The 21,039-nt window shown below is 40.9% G+C and overlaps 1 protein-coding gene across 2 annotated transcripts; it reads left to right on the top strand.

Annotated features, from left to right (window-relative positions):
- The first annotated feature begins 493 nt into the window (after window positions 1-493).
- On the top strand, window positions 494-14,007 carry LOC119741644 (trans-1,2-dihydrobenzene-1,2-diol dehydrogenase-like). Of its 2 annotated transcripts, XR_005272759.1 has the most exons (9): window positions 494-597; window positions 6,523-6,750; window positions 7,763-7,926; window positions 9,882-10,017; window positions 10,365-10,478; window positions 11,312-11,436; window positions 12,064-12,241; window positions 12,796-12,968; window positions 13,926-14,007. XR_005272759.1 is itself a non-coding variant. In XM_038217478.1 (8 exons), the coding sequence occupies exons 2-8, from the start codon at window positions 6,549-6,551 to the stop codon at window positions 12,903-12,905; spliced, it is 1,029 nt and encodes a 342-aa protein (XP_038073406.1). In that variant the 5' UTR covers window positions 494-597; window positions 6,523-6,548; the 3' UTR covers window positions 12,906-13,329. The 2 variants fall into 2 exon arrangements, 1 of the variants encoding a protein (XP_038073406.1); XM_038217478.1 differs by lacking the exon at window positions 13,926-14,007 and having other exon boundaries at window positions 12,796-13,329.
- Window positions 14,008-21,039: the final 7,032 nt, after the last annotated feature.

The raw sequence follows: 21,039 nt of genomic DNA, 5'->3' as shown, positions 1-21,039 counted from the left end.
CAAAAAAAAGGTCGTGAGAAGGGGGTATTTGTACACTACATATACTAGGTAATAATAGTGTGCAAGATTGTGTGACTTTATCAGCGCTCCCCATTGTAAATGTGGTACAAGCCCCCCCCCCCCCCCCCGGGCCCACCACCACATTGATTTTCGGAGGCCTAGGCTCTTAGAAAAAAAAAGGTCTACATTTCAGCTCGCCTCCCTGCAGAAAATTCTGGATCCACCCCTGCTAGCCCCCCCCCCCCAAAAAAAAAAACCTAACAACAACAACAAAAATATAGGTTCTAGAACCGCGCCTGGCCCGATTGTCGTGCACGCGTGGCTGGCCCAGGGCTGACCTGTCTGCCTTCACCCCGTGTCGACCCGGGTGAAATAATCGAACGCACCCTATAATTCGCGATGGAGGGCGCTCTCTGATTACATCAATCGAATGTATGGTATCCGACTTTGACGTGCGAAAAAGACTCTGTTCAGCTGCCTTTTGGAAATGGTACCATTCTAAATGTTATCATTATTTTTGCTGAGGGGGAGGGGCCTGCAGTCGAGTCCTGCACGTGCATGACGTGCAAGTAAGTGATGCGGCGAATATCTAAGCAGGTAAAGTTAGTGTTATTAAAATACATTTTCTCTCTTTGTTGTAATGTAACTTGTAAGTGTTTTTCACTTTGTTATGCTTCTCATTTTCTGTAGCCACGGTGCCCAGTTTATTTTTCAGTGAGTTTGTCCAAAAAGATGGGGATTCAGTACTTGTCACTACTTCTATCATGTCTATGAGTATGATCACTATCAGAACTTATTTGAAAATCACAGGCGTGTGGAAAAAGTTCAAAAAGGCACACGGGGATTTTTCTAGGTGTGTGTTTTTTTCTACATGTGTGGTTTTCTAGGTGTGTGATCTGTGGTCCAGGGAACGGCACAATTGCAGAATACCCCGCCACTCGATCTATCCACCTCGTAGCCGGCTACGAGGTCACGGTTGGTTGACCTCAATAAACATTCTTAGCGCTACTTGTATGTACTATGCGTCATGCTCCATTGCACTCCCACTTCGTAACCGCGTAGCCGCCAACAGGGTAGTTGGTTTGGACTTGGAATTTTTTCAGCAACTCCCATTCCTTTTGTGTTGCTTCGTTCTCAAGCATATTCAAGGGGACTCCCACTCCGTATCCGCGTAGCCGCCAACAGGGTGGTTGGTTTGGACTTAGAATTTTTTCAGCAACTCCCATTCCTTTTGTGTTGCTTCGTTCTCAAATAATGGACCCCCACTCAGTATCCGCGTAGCTTGCACATGTTGCATGGACTTGAATTGTTTCTTTTCCAGTGATTCCAACCTCGTAGCCAGAGAATTTAGAGGTGTATTTCCGAGTGGCGGGGTATTCTGCAATTACTCCCAGGGAAATTCAGGCTTGCAATTATTCACACTTCTCTGGAAGCTTGTAGGTGTGCGATGGTCATGATGGTGTGGGGTACATGTACTCCATAGTTCTAGGAGTAGGTGTGGGGGTGTGATCGCACGCCTCAAATCAGAAGGACTGGCATAACTGGGGATTGTGTAGACCCACTAACTGAGGCACCAGAGGCAGAGTTTCTTTTTTGACATTTGGGATGCAGCCTGTCGTACAAGTGCCCCACAACTTAGCTTGAGTATCGTCCGGTGCCCCAAATTGTCCAATATTCGCGCAACCAACTTTCTTGGCTCGTATCTTTTTTCACACAACACGGACCGACGTCAAATCACCGTCGATGATCTATCGTCACATTGCCTTTCTTCTCAATGCAGTTATGCGGAAATCAAAAGCTTTTCCGAGAAGGAATTTGAAAGAAATCAAATTCGGTAACATGATATAATGGAAATGCGCTCGGGACCATTAAATGAACGCTGGGCACGACCACATCGTGTTGTTCATCAACAGTGGAGTTGAACAATACGGCACGGTCGTGTCCCCTGCCCTTCGCGTACATGTTTGTATGAACCGTCTAGCCCATAGAGAATGCGTTGCTACTACTACTACTAGTACTAGAGAGTCTGAAGTGTGCTGTCTGATGTCTGTGCTAATCTAGTTGAATTTCACGGATTTTCAACCCCAAAAATAACCGTATCACTGCAGCCCCATAACTTCATCTTTGACATGTGGAGAAGCCAGTAGGTGCTTTCAAAGGTATTTTTGTCAAGTATTTTGTGTGATTTTTGGCAACTTTTGATTGGAATGGTCTGGAAAAATGACACTGTCCGAAATAAGGATTTATGCGTTGTGGGGCGCTTGTACGACAGACCACATCCCAAATGTCAAAAAAAGGAGTTCTAGCGCCCCAGTTATGCGCCTATCAATTGTTGCCCCCCCCCCCTCCCCCCCCCCCCCCCCCCCCCCCCGGGCTGCCCCACCCAAGACGTGGGGATTGTCCCTTTTAAAGTGACAAAATCCCACCCCTCGGGCAAAATTTAAGTGACAATTGCCGACCATGCCCCGACATACCGTACATACGTTTGGCACACTAGTAAATGCATTTGGGTGATTCCACGGTTACTCGCATTACCCTTTTTTGCGCCCTTTCGTGTTCCGATTGCTTTGGTTTTAGCAGTAGTCGGACTATCTATTTCTTATGCTGCATAAATATACCCTATATTCAAGGCTTCACCCTGATGGTAAAAAAAAATATGTTCGTACCATGACAAGATCGTGGCACTCTTCGAAAAAAAAACGGTTACTCGCACTACACAAAAAGGACTGTCAAAAATTGGCTCTGTTTTAATTCCCCTGTCTGCTTAAACTGAAAGTGCAATGACCAAATTAGTATATTTACAGGACACCTACCAATAGTACTTAACTGAAATGGTTAATAAAAAATGAAGACCCAAATGAGATATAAATTATACAGCGAGAAAGGTTGGTTACTCGCATTATGGTTACTCGCATTACAGTTTGTCCGACACTTTGGCTGGGGTCAAATACAAATTTAACCCTACAATTTTGATCAGATTTTAACTGCATGGAGTTGCACAACCCTAAACGTATGGACTGAAACCAAAATAAAGCCAACAAAAAAGTAAAGGATAAAAGATAGCCAAAGAAGGATTTTGGTTACTCGCATTACAGTTACTTGCATTACAATTTGGTTCATTTGGTTACAAAAAAATCAAATCTTAATCAGGACAGGTCTAATTCAACCTAAATCATTTTATCAAACAAAACAAATGGCTAGGCTATACAATTAAATCAATTAATCATTTTTTTAAGTATCAGTATAATTAAAAGATTACCACTCAATCAGAATTTGTCTTTTAGAAAAGTTTGATGGTGCCCAGCACAGGCCTATTGAACATGCTGAACGATAGGCCTACATGTACATGACAATATAATAACTCTAAAAATGTCATTTATGCATATTTACTGATAACATTCCCTCATCAACTCTCAAATTTGCTCTAACTGTTTGTACATCAGCATTAGATTGATTGTACACAATGTGATTTTATGCAAATTCTGAGCAACGTTTGATGTAGGCCCCATGAATTCTAACACTGTTCAGACATGTGTACCACAAATCCTAGTCTGCATCAGTTTACATTTTCAAGGGGCTCACATTATTTCTTATCAAAAAACAGTAAATCAGTGATCAAAAGTCATAAATTTTATTCATTATCATCATGGAAAGTTATATGGTTACTCGCATTACAGTGGTTACTCGCATTACAGTGGTTACTCGCATTACAGTGGTTACTCGCATTACAGTGGTTACTCGCATTACCGGTTACTCGCATTTCAATTTTTGACACCTCCTGATGACATCATGCTTGGTATCATTTTCATTTCTTTTATCGATTCAATAGTTGTTACTAACATGACTAAGGGAAGAAGCAAAATATGAAATGGCAAAGACAGAATCAATTTCATTCAGCAGCAATATCAAAAACTTGATCTTTTGGTTACTCGCATTACATACCCAAACCAATGCAACAAAATTGCATCCACACTGCTATACAAGGAGCCATGATCCAAAATTTGTTTATGTTTTGAGAAGATCTGAAGTCAAAGTATCAAAGTAAAATATAGTTTTAATAAGGCTAGTTCTATGTGAAAATAACCAACCATTTGAAATTTGAATATTGAAAGGCTGATTTTTTCCAGCCAAAGAACACCTTTAGTAATCTGAATTTTGTTCACAGAAAATGATGAAGGATTGGCCAAAAAAGTTTATATCCTGATCCTTACATGTGCTAGCAATAACTTAAAAGTAAAAAACAAGCTCAGGAATTAATTTCATTTTTTGGGGTCATGTCTCTGTTTGCTTGGAATCGCCCATTTCCATGTAGTATGCCAATGGTAACAATATCATTTGAGTGACCGAAATCCCCACCCTGGGGCATGAAGATCGTGACCAAATCCCGACATCGGACCTGGCGCGGCGCGGAAGGGGGGGGGGACATTTGAAAGGCGCATTCAATACGATTTTGCACACCCCCTAGGGAGTAATTAGGGTTAAGGAAATAAGGACTGTTATTCTACTTGATATTTAACTAGTGGTAGATACCCAATTAATAACTAAGAAAAACTGAATTCTCTAGATGTCTAGTTTAGGCCCCCCCCCCCCCCAAAAAAGAAGGAAGAGTCTTGTTTCTGGTATTAAGCTTGCCCCAAAAGTGATGCGGCGTTTTTTGGTTTTTTTTCCCTACTTTTTTTTCTTCATATGTCAGCTGATGTTGCAGATGGCACTTCAATCCCCTTAAAACTCTCCAAAAAAATATCCTTCAGGGTGGAGCAGCTTGAGGTGACCTCAGCCATAAGGCTTGAGAATTCTGCACCCACTTTCAATCTCGACCGACACAAACATTCTTTGGGAAATTTGGATAGTCAAGTCGTTAACCAAACTCGCTCGCTCAAACTGACCAGCATGTAGTGTAACGCCCGCCATAGAGGAATGAGAGCAAGCAGCCATGGACTGAATACAGCCTGATACTTTTAAACTGCATGCTCCACAATTTTTATGCGCATATCCTCAAGATTTAAAGGGCATTGCCTAGCTGGCAGTTGGGTATGTAAGAATACACCAAGTCTGAGAACCACACACTCGTCTATGCAGTACATAGTACCACACTAAAATGTAACACCGTAAGTAAATTGAGTAAGAACGTATTTAGTGAAGTACGTGGAACATAATGAGACACGATTATGTTTCATCTTGGTCTATTGAGGGCACTTTTACTTGCTTTAATTGGCCTGTCGCTCTACTAACCATTCCCAATTGGCCTAGCAAAATCGGCCCGAGGCATTACCAGCAAATTAAGAGTGTAACAGGATATTATGGAGTGTGCAAGTCTTGCCACTTCAGGTTTTCTTTTTATGTGAACGTCCTGGTACATAACACTGACTACAGTCTAGTCACAGACTCCCATGTTTGTTTTTATCCAGTGCTGATATGCCTGATCGATTGGCCAGAAGATGAGGTCGACATTTTTCATGTTATCATTGTCTAAATTAAATTGCAATATTTTAGATATCTTGTAAATTGAGAGACTTTTGTTTCTTTCACACAATGTGTCTATCACTCAATCTACCTGCTGCTATTTCACAGAATGTGTTTATTATTGTTTTGGCCAGAGCAAAATAGAAGCAAAAGTAGGGATGTGGGTCATGTGGCACAAGTGCTCTCCTAGATTAATGCGGCGAACAAAACTAGGAGATATTTTGGAGGTGGCACCATGTCCGTGCGCATGCTGCATGCATTATTAAAGACGAGGTGTGCGCGCATTTTTGTAACCCTATTGGTCGAAGGGGCCCAGAATGTGTGTAGTACCTGAGCCCAACTCTCACGAGCCTGGTGCCACCTCAGAAAATGGCTGCGGCCATACAATGGGTTACACCTCTATGTTCCGACACCCCTATGTTCCGACCCTAACCCTAACCGGGAGTAACACAATCTAGGTTGTCGGAACATAGGGGTGTCGGAACATACCGGTAGAGCAGTCACCATATAATGTTGCCTATACAATGTGCCCTGATAGTAGGCAGATAGGGAAAATATTTGGGGGAATTGTGCCTTTGATGATACAAGCACGGCATTTGGCGCACAGTCAGAGTGTGTCACGAGAAAAATATTTGGTTAAACTTATAGGGCATCGCAGATTTGTTCTTTGAAAAAGTATAGGTAGCATAACAAGCAATTTAAAAAAATTTCAAAATGGCTGCCATTGCGTGTTATTCTACCTATATTTTTTCAAAGGACAAATCTGCGATGGCCCCCTATAGCCAAATATCTTTCTCACGACATGCACTAGTGACTGTGTGTCAAATTCCATACTTTTATCATCAAAGACACAATCCCCTCAGATCATCTGCCATACTATGAAGTCCCATTTTTCCTGTGAAATCTAACCTTTTTTTATGCCATCTTGCACGCTCCATTTGAAAGTGCGAGTTTCATCCTGATTGCAGATGACTTCTTCCCACTTTCAAAAATGCATCATGGTAGCAATTGCATTATAATAAGACATTTTTCGTCTTTGTTCCTAAATACACAATGTAGTTGATCAGCTCTCGGCATAATTCAGAATGAGGTTGCGCTGGGGCATCTGCACCGCTGGGCATATCAGCAATGACTTTGTGGTGGCACTCAGCACTCTCCCCTCTGAGGACCACACGGTGGCTGCCGTGGCTGCCAGGTCCGAAGAGAAAGCCAAGCACTTTGCCGACAAGCACAAGATTCCGGTGGCCTACGGGGGGTATGAGGCCCTTGCTGCAGATGGTAGTGTTGGTGAGTACATCTGTTCGTCTGTTGCTTTGTTAAAAAAAAAAAAGTATGACTGCACTCCCATGCACTGAAATTTATAAATTCAAGGAAATGCCAAAAAATTCAATATTTACAAATAAATTCCCCCCTCCTCCAGAGGATAATATCCGTGAGAAAAGCTTTCTTTTTGTAACTTTGTTTTCAAGAAAAAAATATACAGAACTCTGACACTGAAAGTTGTACTTGCAAGGAAATGCCCCAAAAAACCTGTAAGTGCAAGAAACTGCCCCCCCCCTCTCTCCCAAGATGATAATGTCAGTGAGAAAAGCTTTCTGTGTGTAACTTTATTTCCTTGAGAAAAAAAAAATAGACATCATTCTCATGTAATAATTTTCTAAAGAAAATGCTAGTGCAAGGAAATGCCTCTTTTGTAGGTTACTCCCAAACTATTGACTGTACCCATTTGTTTTACCCACCTTGGTTCGGGAGAGGCAAGTAGGGGTGGAGTGGCTTGCCCAAGGACACAACCTGTGGCTAGCAACTGGATTTGAACCCCTGACCCTCTGATAAAGAATCAACTGTAGTACTTAAATGCAAGGTCATTAATTAACGGTTGTTTTTCCGTACATAAACATGATGCTTATGATCACATTATACCGGTATTTGTTTCAAAGTGTCTTGAATGTTTTCTTAAGGGCTTGGAAATTCTTATTACACCAAACAGGAGCAGATTGCTCATAAATTCTTATTCTAAGTTGGGAATTGATTCTGACCTGGAGTCACTCAGGTCTATCGACCAATCTGGGTGTGTTATCACATCTATCGAGGAGGCCCCCTTCAATGGCAAAAGCATTGTGCTAGCTATTGTTCAGATAATTCGTCATGGAGTGTAGCTTTTCCCCAACAGCTCACACAATGTCATTGAAGTGACAGTGATCACGCGCCCGGATTCTTATATATGCCATATACTCCCCACTTATTGCTAGGACTTTGCCCACAGCTAACTGTTGAGTGGGCCTCCATTTCCTTGTTGTAGATATTGTCTACATTGGTGCATTGAACCATGTCCATCTACCCCTATGCAAGCTGTTCCTGGGCAAGGGCAAGAACGTTCTCTGTGAGAAGCCCCTTGGTCTGAACAGGAGAGAGGTCCAAGAAATGATTGACCTGGCCAAGGAGAAGAACGTCTTCTTCATGGAGGTACCGTAATTCAGGATAAAGACTGGTTCACGTACCGTTGTACACATGGGTCATCATTCTATAAATTTAGGATCCACAGTGTGATAGTTTTCCTGTCCCTGTTATCTCTGAACTTTGCAATTTGCCATTTGAGTACCATAATGAGAATAACTTCAAACTAAGTTTTACTTGTTGGGTGGGTCCGATCGTTTGCTTCACATAATCACTCTAGGAGGAAGAATACAATACCTTAACCCTAACCTCGTAGTCCAAGAGGTCAAGAGTCAGGGTCATTGATAACCAGAGATGGCCAAAAAGTTCTACAGAATTCGATCTTTCGAGCAAGTTCAATGAATCCGCGTGTACAAGATTCAGAAGTGAAAGCCAACCCAATTTGGTCACCGAATAAACTTTCGACATCTTGTGTTTGTTTGTTGTAGGTTGAAAGTTTAATTACCAAGTTAAGTGTGTCTTAAAGTTGAGGAATTTTGGTGTCTGTAATGTTTTATCCGTGGTCTAAAAAAAGGCAACAAACACTTACATTAGCGAGATCAAATATTCGAATATGCTGTTCATAGTACTCACACATCCCCTCTAAATGCTCATCTATTGATATGAAATCATTTAAAAAGGTAATAAAACGTAAACATGGCCCGTATTTTTCTCAGTGTTGTGCATCGTTGAGTACGACATACAACAGCCACCGGGTCAGTAATACGTATGTTCTGCGTACACAGTCCATTTCCGACCCGACGGCTGTTGCATGTCCTCAGTAATCACGGCTTATGTGACGTCACTTATCTGCTTCTGGTACCCAGGTCCACCGCCAGGTAACCATAAGACTAGCCAATTCGAATTCCCCAAGGTGTAACCTTTCCAAAAATACCCACTAAACACTTGGTCATTTCCAAAAAATAAATGACCCCTGGCTCTTGGACTATCCCCAACTCCATCAAAATCCATCCCCCCATTTTGGTGGATTTTGTGGGACTTGGTCCTGCAGGCCTGGTGTGACAAAATATTGATGGAGTATGATGTACTTGGGCCTGGAGGCCTAAAGCAAAGCATGCATTGGAAGCAGTGTCAATGTGTGATTGATGGAGTTTGGCGGACTTGGTCCAGTACTTAGTAAAAAGACAGTAGGGAGTTAGGGTTAACTTAAGGAGTGCATCCAGGCTTAGAAAATCAAAGATGTCAGATGTAACAGGGACAGGAAAAAAGTGGACCCCAAATTTATAGACTGAGCCACATTGCAAATCAGAAAATGTGTAATTGTGAAAGTTTGTATTCTTCAAGGACATGTGAATGGCCTACCTTGTTACATTATATTGCAGCCTATGAACAAGTCCTTTCTTCCACATTTGTATGCCAAGTCATTTGATAAACTACTGATTTGTATGTGTATGGAGGAACAAGGACCAATCTTTGGATTAAGTAACAATGCACAGGTTTGTAAAATATGTTGGCTTACATGTACATTGTATATTTTTTTCCAGTGGAACAACCCGTCACCCCATACCATATTAGTATTATTTTGGGACATGTCAGTCGCACAACATTATTGAACAATCACACATTTTGAATAAGACCATCAAAAAAATACTTCTGTTTCCAGTTACCCGGCCAACCCTATTTTTACGGCCTGTCCCTAAAATTTGTATCGACAAGTTAAAAACAAATATAAAAAAAAAAAAAAAATTACGCAGCTGCCCATATTTGTACATTTTCTTAATTACAATCGCTATATTCAGCAGGAAACCTGTGCTTGAATACTACATTCAATCAGCACACAAAAAAATTGCAGAATTAAAACAATTCCCAGCCTATACCAACCCTATTGGTGAAAGGCACGTAATCGGAAGCAGAAGTACATTTTCTTTTGTCTAATCAGGCTAATCACGCCAAAGCTGCCTTCAATACAAGTAGTTTGCATTGAAGGCGCTGATTCTGATTATACAAGTTGGTTAATTCTCTAGGGTTGGTGGAGCCGTTTCTTCCCAGCAACTGTCAAACTGCGTGAGATCCTAGCTGCTGGTCTTATTGGCGACGTAAAGGTTTTCAATGCATCGTTTGGCTTGCCAATAAGTTCTGTTGAAAGAATAGCAAATAAAGGTACGGCAGAGTTAAGTTGTTGAAGTTTGAATTTCTTCATTTTTTTTAGGCCAGTCTTGTCTCAAGACCATCTGTAGACCTATTTGCAGTGTTTCGGTCTTGACTTGGTTTCAATTTACCAATGACCAGCCCAAGAATGTTTTCAGTCTTCCATTGCTGGCACTAGTTGATGTCCTCATATAAGCGCATGAAATGCGAGCAGTCAATGGTTTGTGTACATTTACGCATTGGTCTTAATTGTTTTGTGCCTAAAAGTCTTTTGGAGGGTGAGGTTGAGCAGGGGTTAGACCTTCTTTTGAGAGTACTTAATTATGAAACTTGAATATTTTGGTAATGTCTGATGGCAGATGTTGGAGGCGGAGGTCTGTTGGACTTGGGCATCTATCCTGTGCAGGAAGCCCTCATGGTATTTGGAGAGGCTCCGTTATCATGCAAGACTACCGGCACCTTAACAGATTCAGGTGAGATTTCTTTCTTGTTGGGAGTATGAGGTCGGAAGTTAAGATAACTAGTGACCAGTTGGAGATCCAAACCAAGTGTTGTATTAGCGTCCGTCACAAGTCCTTGCACAAGTCTGATTATAACAGGGGATAAACAATAACAAAGTAAACGCCTTTGTCACAATTAATTTGAATATCTTTTGACGTGAGTTTGGAGAACTTGTCTTGGACTTGTGCGATTCTTGAGGACTTGTGATGACACTCAATTCACAATCCAACCATAAGTAAGGACACATGTACAAGAGGATGCACACTAATACGGAATGTCTTTTTTATTCCATAGTTCATTTGAGTAGCTTGTGACTGGACTTACTCTTTATAATGTGTATTTTTATAAAACGCACCTATCCACCAATATCATGAATATTGATGCTCAAGGCGCTACATCATTATTACGTCATTATCAACCAGCTCATTGGGCCAATGTATGAAACATTCCAAATACCATCTCAGTTCCCAAGGGAGTATACATGTCGATGCTGCCAAATTCAGCGCAAAGCAGTTAAAATCAATCGCAATAACCATCTCTGCCCTCACAGGTACCCAATCTTCTCCTGGGTGGGGAGATGCAACGAGTGACAAAGTGGCTCGCCCAAAGGCACACGCACCGTTATCCCAGGCTTTACTTGAACCTGCAAAATTACCCGCAGACCGAGAATTCAATGCTCCAGAGTCCAGATAGACCACGAGGCCATGGCCCTCCGATTGACTCTTTATTGACTTGTGATCAACTTAATCACAGCAGCTCTACCTTCTTGCATGAAAATCTCCTGTGACTGTGTCCTGTTATTCAGGTGTGGATGAGACAACTGCTACTACATTGTTGTTTCCCAACAAGGCTGTCGCAACACTGAGCACAAGCACCGTGGTGAAACTCCCCAATGAAGCGGAGATAAGAGGAACCAAAGGTCAAATCAAGGTCAGTCAGTGAATGTGAAGTTTGTTGGAAATGCCTGGGAACCCGAAGGATCATTCTTAAACACATAACAGAGATAACAAATCTCATTTAGAGATATATTGGTTACTTGTCAGGCTCAGGCTACCTTAATTCCTTGATCCCTTGGAGGTTCAGGGTTTACTGAAGATGTCTAAGTGTAAATAACCAAATAATTATGTCACTCACAGTGGCTTGGATGCGAGCCAAGGTTTATTGTATGAGATAATTGTATAGTGTATGGTTATTCTTATAGTGGTTAAGGTTCAAATACTTGGGCAATTGCTTGTGTCCTTGGGCTAGCCACTTCACCCCCATTTGCTTCTCTCCACCCAGGAGTGGGTACCGGCATTAGCTGGGGAGTAAGCTGTGATGGACTGGCATCCTATCCCGGGGAAATAAAAATATTCTCAATCATTGGATACCAGGGAAACTAGAGGTAAACATCAACGTGATGAGCCTCATCAACTCAAGACATACTTCTAGTCATTCTTGTCTTTTGAAAACTGTAGATCATTAGAACAACCTCCTCCAAGATGGATTGTTCCAAGTGGTGTCTCGCTGCGTAATTGCAATTCCGTTTTGCAGTCCTTTTAATTGATTTTGTTGCAGGTGCCTTGCCCGTTTTGGTGCCCTACAAAACTTGAGGTGACAACCTCCATTGGAGAGGCTGATCTGAAGACCGAGCTGTACGAGTTTCCCCTGCCAAAGGCTGACAATAGCTTCCTCCACGTCAATAGTGCTGGCTTCCGATATGAGGCAGAGTGTGTGCGACAGTGTCTTATGAAAGGTGAGCTGTTATTGAACACTGATCATAATCTGCGGGATAAAGTAAAAGATTCCCAACATTAGACTGTTTGTTTCTTCCTTGTTCTGCTTGAAGTTAAATTATCATATAGAATTTCATTATAGAACCACAAGTTGATATACAAATAAAAATAATCGTAGTGCTGATGAAGCGCTTTCCATCGTGAAAGCGCTTTACAATTATTACCCCGGGTACCCATTTCTACTCCTGGGAGGAGACAGGCAATTGTAGTTAAGTGTCTTACCCAAGGGCACAAACACCATGTTCCTGACAGGATTCGAACCCAAGCACCATCGTGGTTGAGTCAAACACCGCAACCACTGGACCATGGCATTCTACTCAATGTCATAAAAATTAAAAAGCTTTGCCAGATTTTGAGCTGATTTAAGATGCCCAAAATAAAACATAAAGTACAAGTACCTATTTTTTGGGCTCTTAAAAGTAAAACATAAAACTTGAAAATTTAATTCGAAAACAAACGCAATTGTTGAATTATACATGGAGAGCAACTGTAATGACTAGTGTTTGACCCACAGGTCTGAAAGAGTGTCCAACTGCATGCCTAGAAGAGAGTTTGCAGGCGGCCGAGATCCTGGGCAGTGCCCGGCGTGATGTGGGCTATAAAATACCTGCAGATGACCTTTGACCTCTAACTCTAAAGGTCATACCCCCCTTCATAACCCTATACCTAGGAAGCAACAGCAATCAAGTAAGCTATAGTTTAGAACCAATTCGCCAGACACATCACCTCTGCACTTGTGCGCAATAACAGTGATGCACGAGCTCACCAGCAAGTGCAAAAAGTTGTGATTTAACAGAGGTTCAACCTGATATGATTTATGTTGCTGAATCATGATTGTTTCAATTGATAAATATCTTGAAAAATTACCCCTTTTTGTTGCTTGATGTATGACTAAATTTAAGATGGAATGTTCTGTTTTTGTTTGAAAATTTAAAAATGGCTCAACGTCATCTTTTTTTTATAGAAGATATTGTATAACATTTGACAGTTTGAAGGGGTATTTTTGGAAATTTTATGACAAAAAAATATATATATATATAATAATAGTAATGATGATGATGATGATGATATATTAATTTATATAGCTCAAATTCTATAACAAAAATATATTCAAATGTGCTTTCCATAAAAATTCTTCAAAATCCCCCAAAATAATAAATTAATTAAGCAAAAACATTCTGATCTTGTAAAAAATAAAAATGGGGGTGCTGTTCCAAATTGACGATTATGTACACTAGTGGACAATGTCTGGTGCTTTTCAGGGCGATAAATGCGTGAAATTAAAAGCTTTAAATTTATAACTGAATAAAATTAAATGTCAGCATTAACACTGCATAGACAAACCTATACAGTTCAAAGTAGAAGTTGTATATATTCTTGTTTTCTAGTAAAACTATAACACGGCTATAATATCACCAACAGAAGCATTTGCTGTTTTTTCTTCAATATACACAAGGGAATTTTCTTCAACTTAAAAAAAAATTATATCTAAATTAATTACTTAGAAAGTGTATGATTAATCAGTGACGACAAATGGCTGTCATTGTTTTGAATACGTAAAAGATCGCAGAAGACACAAACAATAATGTGTATAGATTCGCAAACGGGAGAACTAAGGGGCTTCTTCTTTGGTTCCCTTAACAGACTTGGGAAAGCGCCTGTGCACGGCCAACCTCATCCACAGGGTGTGAGCATGAACGGGCCCACTACCTGCTCGATCTCACCCTGGTACTACTGGGTCATTTGCAGCAGGGTGACCGTAAGGTCATGCCCAAATTCTGCTAAATGCACTTCAAAAATCTGTCAGATTTATCAAAAATCTGCCGAATTCCCATGAATTACTCGAAATACACTATAAACACTTGAAATCACATGCAGATGTTGTAATATTGCCTTAATCAAGGTTCAAATTACATTACAAACAGTCTATATTCATATAAAGGTGTTATGAAATTGCGTAAATTTCAGTCAAAACGAGGTTGCGTCACGACGAAATCTGATTCCCAGTGAACGTCAGCACATACACAAGGCAACCTGTCCTATTTTGCAAGGGTTTGTTTGAAAAGGTTGAAGTTTGTTTAAACAAATTTTCCTTTTTTCAAATTTGCTATGTTTTCCTGTTAAATAACCATTTTTGCAGAATTCTGCCAGAAATCTGCCAGAAAAATCCATTCTGTCAAATTTTCTGTCAAACTCATTTTTAAACAAAAAATCTGTCAAAGTTAGCCGGAAATCGGCTAAAACGGTCACCGTGTTTGCACGTGCAGAAATTTTTAACGCGTATGCAAATGAGGAATAGTCTGGTGCCTGCCTCCGCGTTACATTGAGCGTTTGTTTTTGTATGCGGTGTCTGGGGCAAAAACAGAATCAAGTTGTCGCGCCGTGTGTGAGTTACGAAAACACGATTGTTAAAATGTTACCATCTTATCCCGCCAATATGCAGTATCACATTTCATATTAATATAAAAAGTATGGTGTTCCATATGTGCGTTGCATTTTTCGGTGTCGCATTGTTCAGCTCTTACAGGGATCATTGTGATCGATTTCATGAAAGACTTTCGCAAGACTTCTTGCAACACGGCCAGAGCGTATTGTGCGTTTTATTGCACGTCCTTATCTATCTCCTATGATGTGAATGCTTGAGTCCATGAATTGTACCATACTTTCAATGGGGGCGCTGTTCAAATCCGACGATTATTAGGCCAAAAAAAAAAAATAGTCAGTCTCTGGTCAGCGCGCGCGTCGATTTTAATCATGCGCGTCGATCTTTTTTTTTCCAAAATGTTCCGTGGTAGCTCCAACAGCGCCCTCTATTTCCGCACCTTCTCAATTTTTTTTTACCAAAGAGCACCAAGGAATGGGAAATTGCACCAAGGCAAATGATTGAAAGCACCAAGGCAAATTATGGAGGACACCAATGTATATGAGGACACCAAAAAAGCAAAATAGTACCCCACCTTGTCTGTATAATCCAAGCTTGAAGAAAAAAAAAAGCAAAAAAAATAAAAAGAGCCGCGTCGCCGCGTCAATTCCGGAACTTTGGTCTGACCAGAGACCGATTTTTTTTTTTTTTGGCCTTAACACTATTATTACAGATTAGTGTACAAATACCCCATAACCAAGCTGGCTCTGTCCGTATTTTGTGCACAGGCGGACATTACCAGAACAATTGTGGGTGTCAGAGCAGAGCAGGGGTGGGGGGTCCCATTATTGTTAATGAATTTCCATGAAAAAAAAATTGACAGAGCTGGGATTTTTTTAACCCCCCCCCCCCCCAGGAGTCTGGGCTCCGTGGATTACGGGTGATACTCAGACTACCCTCCTCCCCCCCCCCCCGGATCCGCGCCAGTTTAGGAATTCGAATTCGCCATTGTTAGCAAAGGAATTCGAAACCGGTTCATGTAATCACTTTGTTCGTCTTTGTTCTTTGTTTCTTTGTTCCTATTTGAAAACGCATAAAACTAACTGTCCCCCACAAGATTCGGCTACAAAGCAGCAGCCACAAAATGACCATATTGATCACTTTTTTTGCATAAAAAGAAAGCTCATGTGACTGAAATGAAGCATGTTTAAGATAAAGCCAATTGAGGAAAAGATTAGAGATATAGGACAATTGCCCAGATCGCAATTTAAATAGGCTAGAAGATGAAAAAATGTGTAAAGGTAACAATTAAGAACGTAAAACAAAATATGTGAACACGATAAAAAGAGGGCAAAGGAGCTCCTAGTTTAATGTTGCCTGAGTTTGTTGTTTATAATGTCGATTTCGTGTGTGGTGTTAAATTTTCTCGCATCACTAGTTTACACTGTTGCTTGTTTAGATTAAAGACAGATAACAGATACTTTGAACATGAAGGGACTATAATTAAACCAATAACAAACGAACATGTAAAAAGTGAAGAAAAACAATAAATCTCGCATCTTGCCTTCGTTTCCCATTATTTTGAATGCAGAATGTGCTAAAAAATAGAATGCGCAGAGATGAAAACGAAAATAAAATTCTAACGCAAATATCCCTAAACCAAACAGACTGCCAAATTGAATGACCAGTTAAACCGAATGACATAACTTCAATTTAGGATGTGTTAAACTTGAACTTGTCAGGTCTAACAATGAATTGGAAGGTCTGAAAACTAATACGAACTACGGGAATGCCATTAAGGAGCTTCGAATCGGCAACTATCATGATGAATTTGAATGCTATTTTTCCAAAATTGGCCGGGAAATCTACATGTATACTAGGCCAACAAATATCACAATGTAAAGAGGGACACCAAAATTCACTGGCCTGCACATTGACGGAATCACCCATATGGCTAATCCAAAATAGAATCAGTATCGATAGACTTGAATGAAGTTAGACAGAGCCTCTGACGTATTTGGAGTTGATGGAACATATGCGTATCTAAAAATAAATGTTTTCATGGCTTTTTTGTCTTTGCACGGGCATAATAAACTTCTGCTCGAGCTAACAAAAAAGCATGGTGCGTGGCTACACTGTACGAAATACTATTACATGTATTATTATTTATATTTGATTAGCCTGCTTGAAATGCAAAAAATAATACTTGCTTTGAGCATTACGCATAAAGCAGCCCTTCCTTTTTTTCTTAGATTCAGCTGAATCTCAAGTCATAGTTATGTCAGTGCTGTTTGAAGTTGTATGCTGTAATTACCATCAGATCTGACTCTCCATGTCAGCAGTACATTTGTACACGATATGGGACGGAGGGACCCCCCCCCCGCCCTCTTTTGTGTTGGTCATTGTGTTATTAGAATCTCAGGAATTCTTTTGAGATATCTAGGGGGATCCATGTGTTATAGGTAACAATAGTCTAGGGCTTGCATAGGGTATATAGGAGATTGGGGGAGGGCGGGGTACCCCTCGAGGGGCCCTCCGTCCCATCCCATATCTTGCTGGGTATACATCAGTAGCCCATCTGAGGTCAGGTAAAACCTCTTGAGGTCACCAGGCAGCATGCAGGAGTTGCGCTGTTGCCAGGACACCACTTGGTGGCGCTCCGCTGGCTGCAGATCTGCAAGCGTAATGTCACAAATGCCTGCCCTCTTTTCTGGGAAAAATTAAATTGTCAATTGAAAAAGAGATTGGGTACTTAAAATGCAGTAACCTAAAGCCACTCTCTTCGCCATTTCCTCAATGCTCAGATAGCGCTTTGGGGTCATTCAATAATTAAACTGTCTAACTGTGTTAGATGCCTTCTGACACTATGACTGGGTTACATCCGATGGAGAAAACGTTTCAAAGTTTGTTTCAAAAGTCTTCATATTTTCTGATAGTTTTGGTGCCCCTGCATCTCTTGGCAGCGTTTTTTCCCGTGCATTGTTATTGTCATCTTATTTTTTTTCCCCATAAGTTATAACATAATGAAGGAATGATAATTTTGAAGTACATACACGTAGGCCTACTAATCTTTGCCTTGAGATGAAATAAAGTAAGTAGGCCTATTAAGTATACATGTATATGTAATATTGTTTCTTTGGGAAAAAATTGTCAATATACTATGTAGCCTGGCTCTAGGCCGATTGAGTCAACATGGACCCACAAAGTGCCATGTGTGCAGTGAAGATATGCTGCGCGTTACAACCTGGGATAGTTTGCGCAACAAACGGGCAATTTTACAATGCAGAGTGTCCCACAGTGCAACGTAACATATACCTTCACTGCACATTTCCGGTCTGGCGGTCATCCGTGAAACTAAAGGGTCCATGGTAAGATGCTGCGATGGTCAATATCATCATTGATCATGTCTCTGTCAACATAGCTCCATGTCAGCATGTAGTCCGAAAAATTGGGACTCTCAACACGCTGTATGAGAGTCCCAAAACTTAAGACATTGAAAATATGCAATACAAGAAAATAGACTGGCACCTGAAACAACTTGTCCAACAACCCTTCAGTACTGCATCAATCAACTGTGATAAAGAAACATCTGGCATGTCTGGTACTGGTCTCTATTTCTACACAATTTCTCCCTAGTCAGCCACCAGACTTTGGCATGTACCAGTCTATAGTCTTTAGCCTCATTTTGAAATCACTTGACTTCCCCCTCATGTGCAAAATATTAAAGAAAAGTATAAAATTGAGTCTTCAAACTTGGTTGGTGAAATGAGGACCTTTTCTTTGCCCCGAACATTTTGGAGAATTTTGCTGGCAAAAGAGTGAGTAAAGTTGGCCTGACTTCTTTAGGATGTTTTTCAGTACTCAGCTCAAGGTCCTTGTTACCTACGCATCACTTTTGGAAACAAAAACAAAAACAAAGCGATGCCTCCACAAGGATACATATTTGAGTGTGTGTGTTCCCTCTGCAAAAGGCAATATCTACCACCTCACAAAATGAACAGGATACTCAATTCAGTTCTAAAGTCATTTGTCAAAATTTGACCTGAAACGCTTGTATTTATAAACGCTTGTATGTCAGTAAAGATGGGGCAGTTTTTATGAAGTCATCGGATAAACAAACTAAATCAACATCGGATGAACCCAAAAGCGATGATTGTGGCACAAAAACTGATATTATTACCATAATTTCTTGATATGATCTAAGTCATGCGAATGATAAGACGGCATATTAAAATAGTAGCAAGTGGCACATGTAGGACTACGTGTGCATGTATATTGAAGACTGAACTAACTTTTTGAAGCGCATTTCGGTTGCTGCACATAATCGCTCATCAAAAATAGAATCAGTATCGATAAACTTCAATATGGAGTTAGATGGCGCCTCTGACGCCTTTGGAGTTGATGGCGGAACATATGCGTATCTAAAAATAACGTTTTCATGGCTTTTTTTTGTCTTTGCACGGGCATAATAAAATTCTGCTCGGAGCTAACAAAAACATGGTTCGTGGCTACACTGTACGAAATACTATTACATGTATTATTATTTATATTTGATTAGCCTAGGCTTGAAATGCACAAAATAATACTTGCTTTGAGCATTACGCATAAAGCAGCCCTTCCTTTTTTTCTTAGATTCAGCTGAATCTCAAGGCATAGTTATGTCAGTGCTGTTTGAAGTTGTATGCTGTAATTACCATCAAATCTGACACTCCATGTCAGCAGTACATTTGTACACGATATGGGACGGAGGCCCCCCCCCCCCCCCTTTTGTGTTGGTCATTGTGTTACCAGAATCCGCCTCAGGAATTCTTTTGAGATATCTAGGGGGATCCATGTGTTATAGGTAACAATAGTCTAGGGCTTGCCTAGGGTATATAGGAGATTGGGGGAGGGCGGGGTACCCCTCGAGGGGCCCTCCGTCCCATCCCATATCTTGCTGGGTATACATCAGTAGCCCATCTGAGGTCAGGTACAACCTCTTGAGGTCACCTGGCAGCATGCAGGAGTTGCGCTGTTGCCAGGACACCACTTGGTGGCGCTCCGCTGGCTGCAGATCAGCAAGCGTAATGTCACAAATGCCTGGCCTCTTTTCTGGGAAAAATTAAATTGTCCATTGAAAAAGAGGTTGTGCACTTAAAATGCAGTAACCTTAAGCCAGTTTCTTCGCCATTTCCTCAATGCTCAGATAGCGCTTTGGGGTCATTCAATAATTTAACTGTCTAACTGTGTTAGATGCCTTCTGACACTATGACTGGGTTACATCCGATGGAGAAAACGTTTCAAAGTTTGTTTCAAAAGTCTTCATATTTTCTTATAGATTTGGTGCCCCTGCATCTCTTGGCAACGTTTTTCCCGTGCATTGTTATTGTCATCTTATTATTTTTTTCCCATAAGTTTTAACATAATGAAGGAATGATAATTTTGAAGTACATACACGTAGGCCTACTGTTTTTCTTTGCCTTGAGATGAAATAAAGTAAGTAGGCCTGAGTATACATTTATATGTAATATTGTTTCTTTGGGGAAAAAATTGTCAATATATTGTGTAGCCTGGCTCTGGGCAGATTGAGTCAACATGGAGCCACCAAGTTTTATGGATAGATCGGAAGAGTGCCATGTGTGCAGTGAAGATATGCTGCGCGTTGCAACCCACCTGGGATAGTTTGCGCAACAAACGGGGAATTTTACAATGCAAAGTGTCCCACAGTGCAACGTAACATATACCTTCACTGCACATTTCCGGTCTGGCGGTCATCCGTGAAACTAAAGGGTCCATGGTAAGATGCTGCGATGGTCAATATCATCATTGATCATGTCTTTGTGAACAAAGCTCCATGTCAGCATGTAGACCGAAAATTGGGGACTCTCAATACTCTGTATGAGAGTCCCAAAACTTAAGACATTGAAAATATGCAATACAAGAAAATAGACTGGCACCTGAAACAACCAGTCCAACAACCCTTCAGTGCTGCATCAATCAACTGTGCCAAAAGAAACATCTGGCGTGTCTGGTACTGGTCTCTATTTCTACACAATTTCTCCCTAGTCAGCCACCAGACTTCGGCATGTACCAGTCTATAGTCTTTAGCCTCATTTTGAAATCACTTGACTTCCCCCTCATGTGCAAAATATTGAAGAAAAGTATAAATTGAGTCTTCAAACTTGGTTGGTGAAATCAGGACCTTTTCTTTGCCCAATGAATATTTTGGAGAATTTCGCTGGCAAAAGATGGAGTAAAGTTGGCCTGATTTCGTTAGGATGTTTTTCAGTACTCAGCTCAAGGTCCTTGTTACCTACGCATCATTTTTGGAAACAAAAAGAACAAAGCGATGTCTCCACAAGGATACACATTTGAGTGTGTATACGTGTTCCCTCTGCAAAAGGCAATATCTACCAC

This window comes from Patiria miniata, unplaced genomic scaffold (assembly GCF_015706575.1).
Source record: "Patiria miniata isolate m_02_andy unplaced genomic scaffold, ASM1570657v1 HiC_scaffold_5, whole genome shotgun sequence".
In the NCBI taxonomy this organism is placed as follows: Eukaryota; Metazoa; Echinodermata; class Asteroidea; order Valvatida; family Asterinidae; genus Patiria; species Patiria miniata.
The sequence above is the reverse complement of the archived record's forward strand: the minus strand, read 5'-3'. Positions and strand labels throughout refer to the sequence as shown.

Coding starts and splice junctions, on each gene's coding strand:
- LOC119741644 (XM_038217478.1), top strand. CDS start 6,549: ATGAGGTTGCGCTGGGGCATCTGCACCGCTGGGCATATCAGCAATGAC. Junction 7,927..9,881: donor AGAACGTCTTCTTCATGGAG/GTACCGTAATTC, acceptor TTAATTCTCTAG/GGTTGGTGGAGCCGTTTCTT. Junction 10,018..10,364: donor TGAAAGAATAGCAAATAAAG/GTACGGCAGAGT, acceptor GTCTGATGGCAG/ATGTTGGAGGCGGAGGTCTG.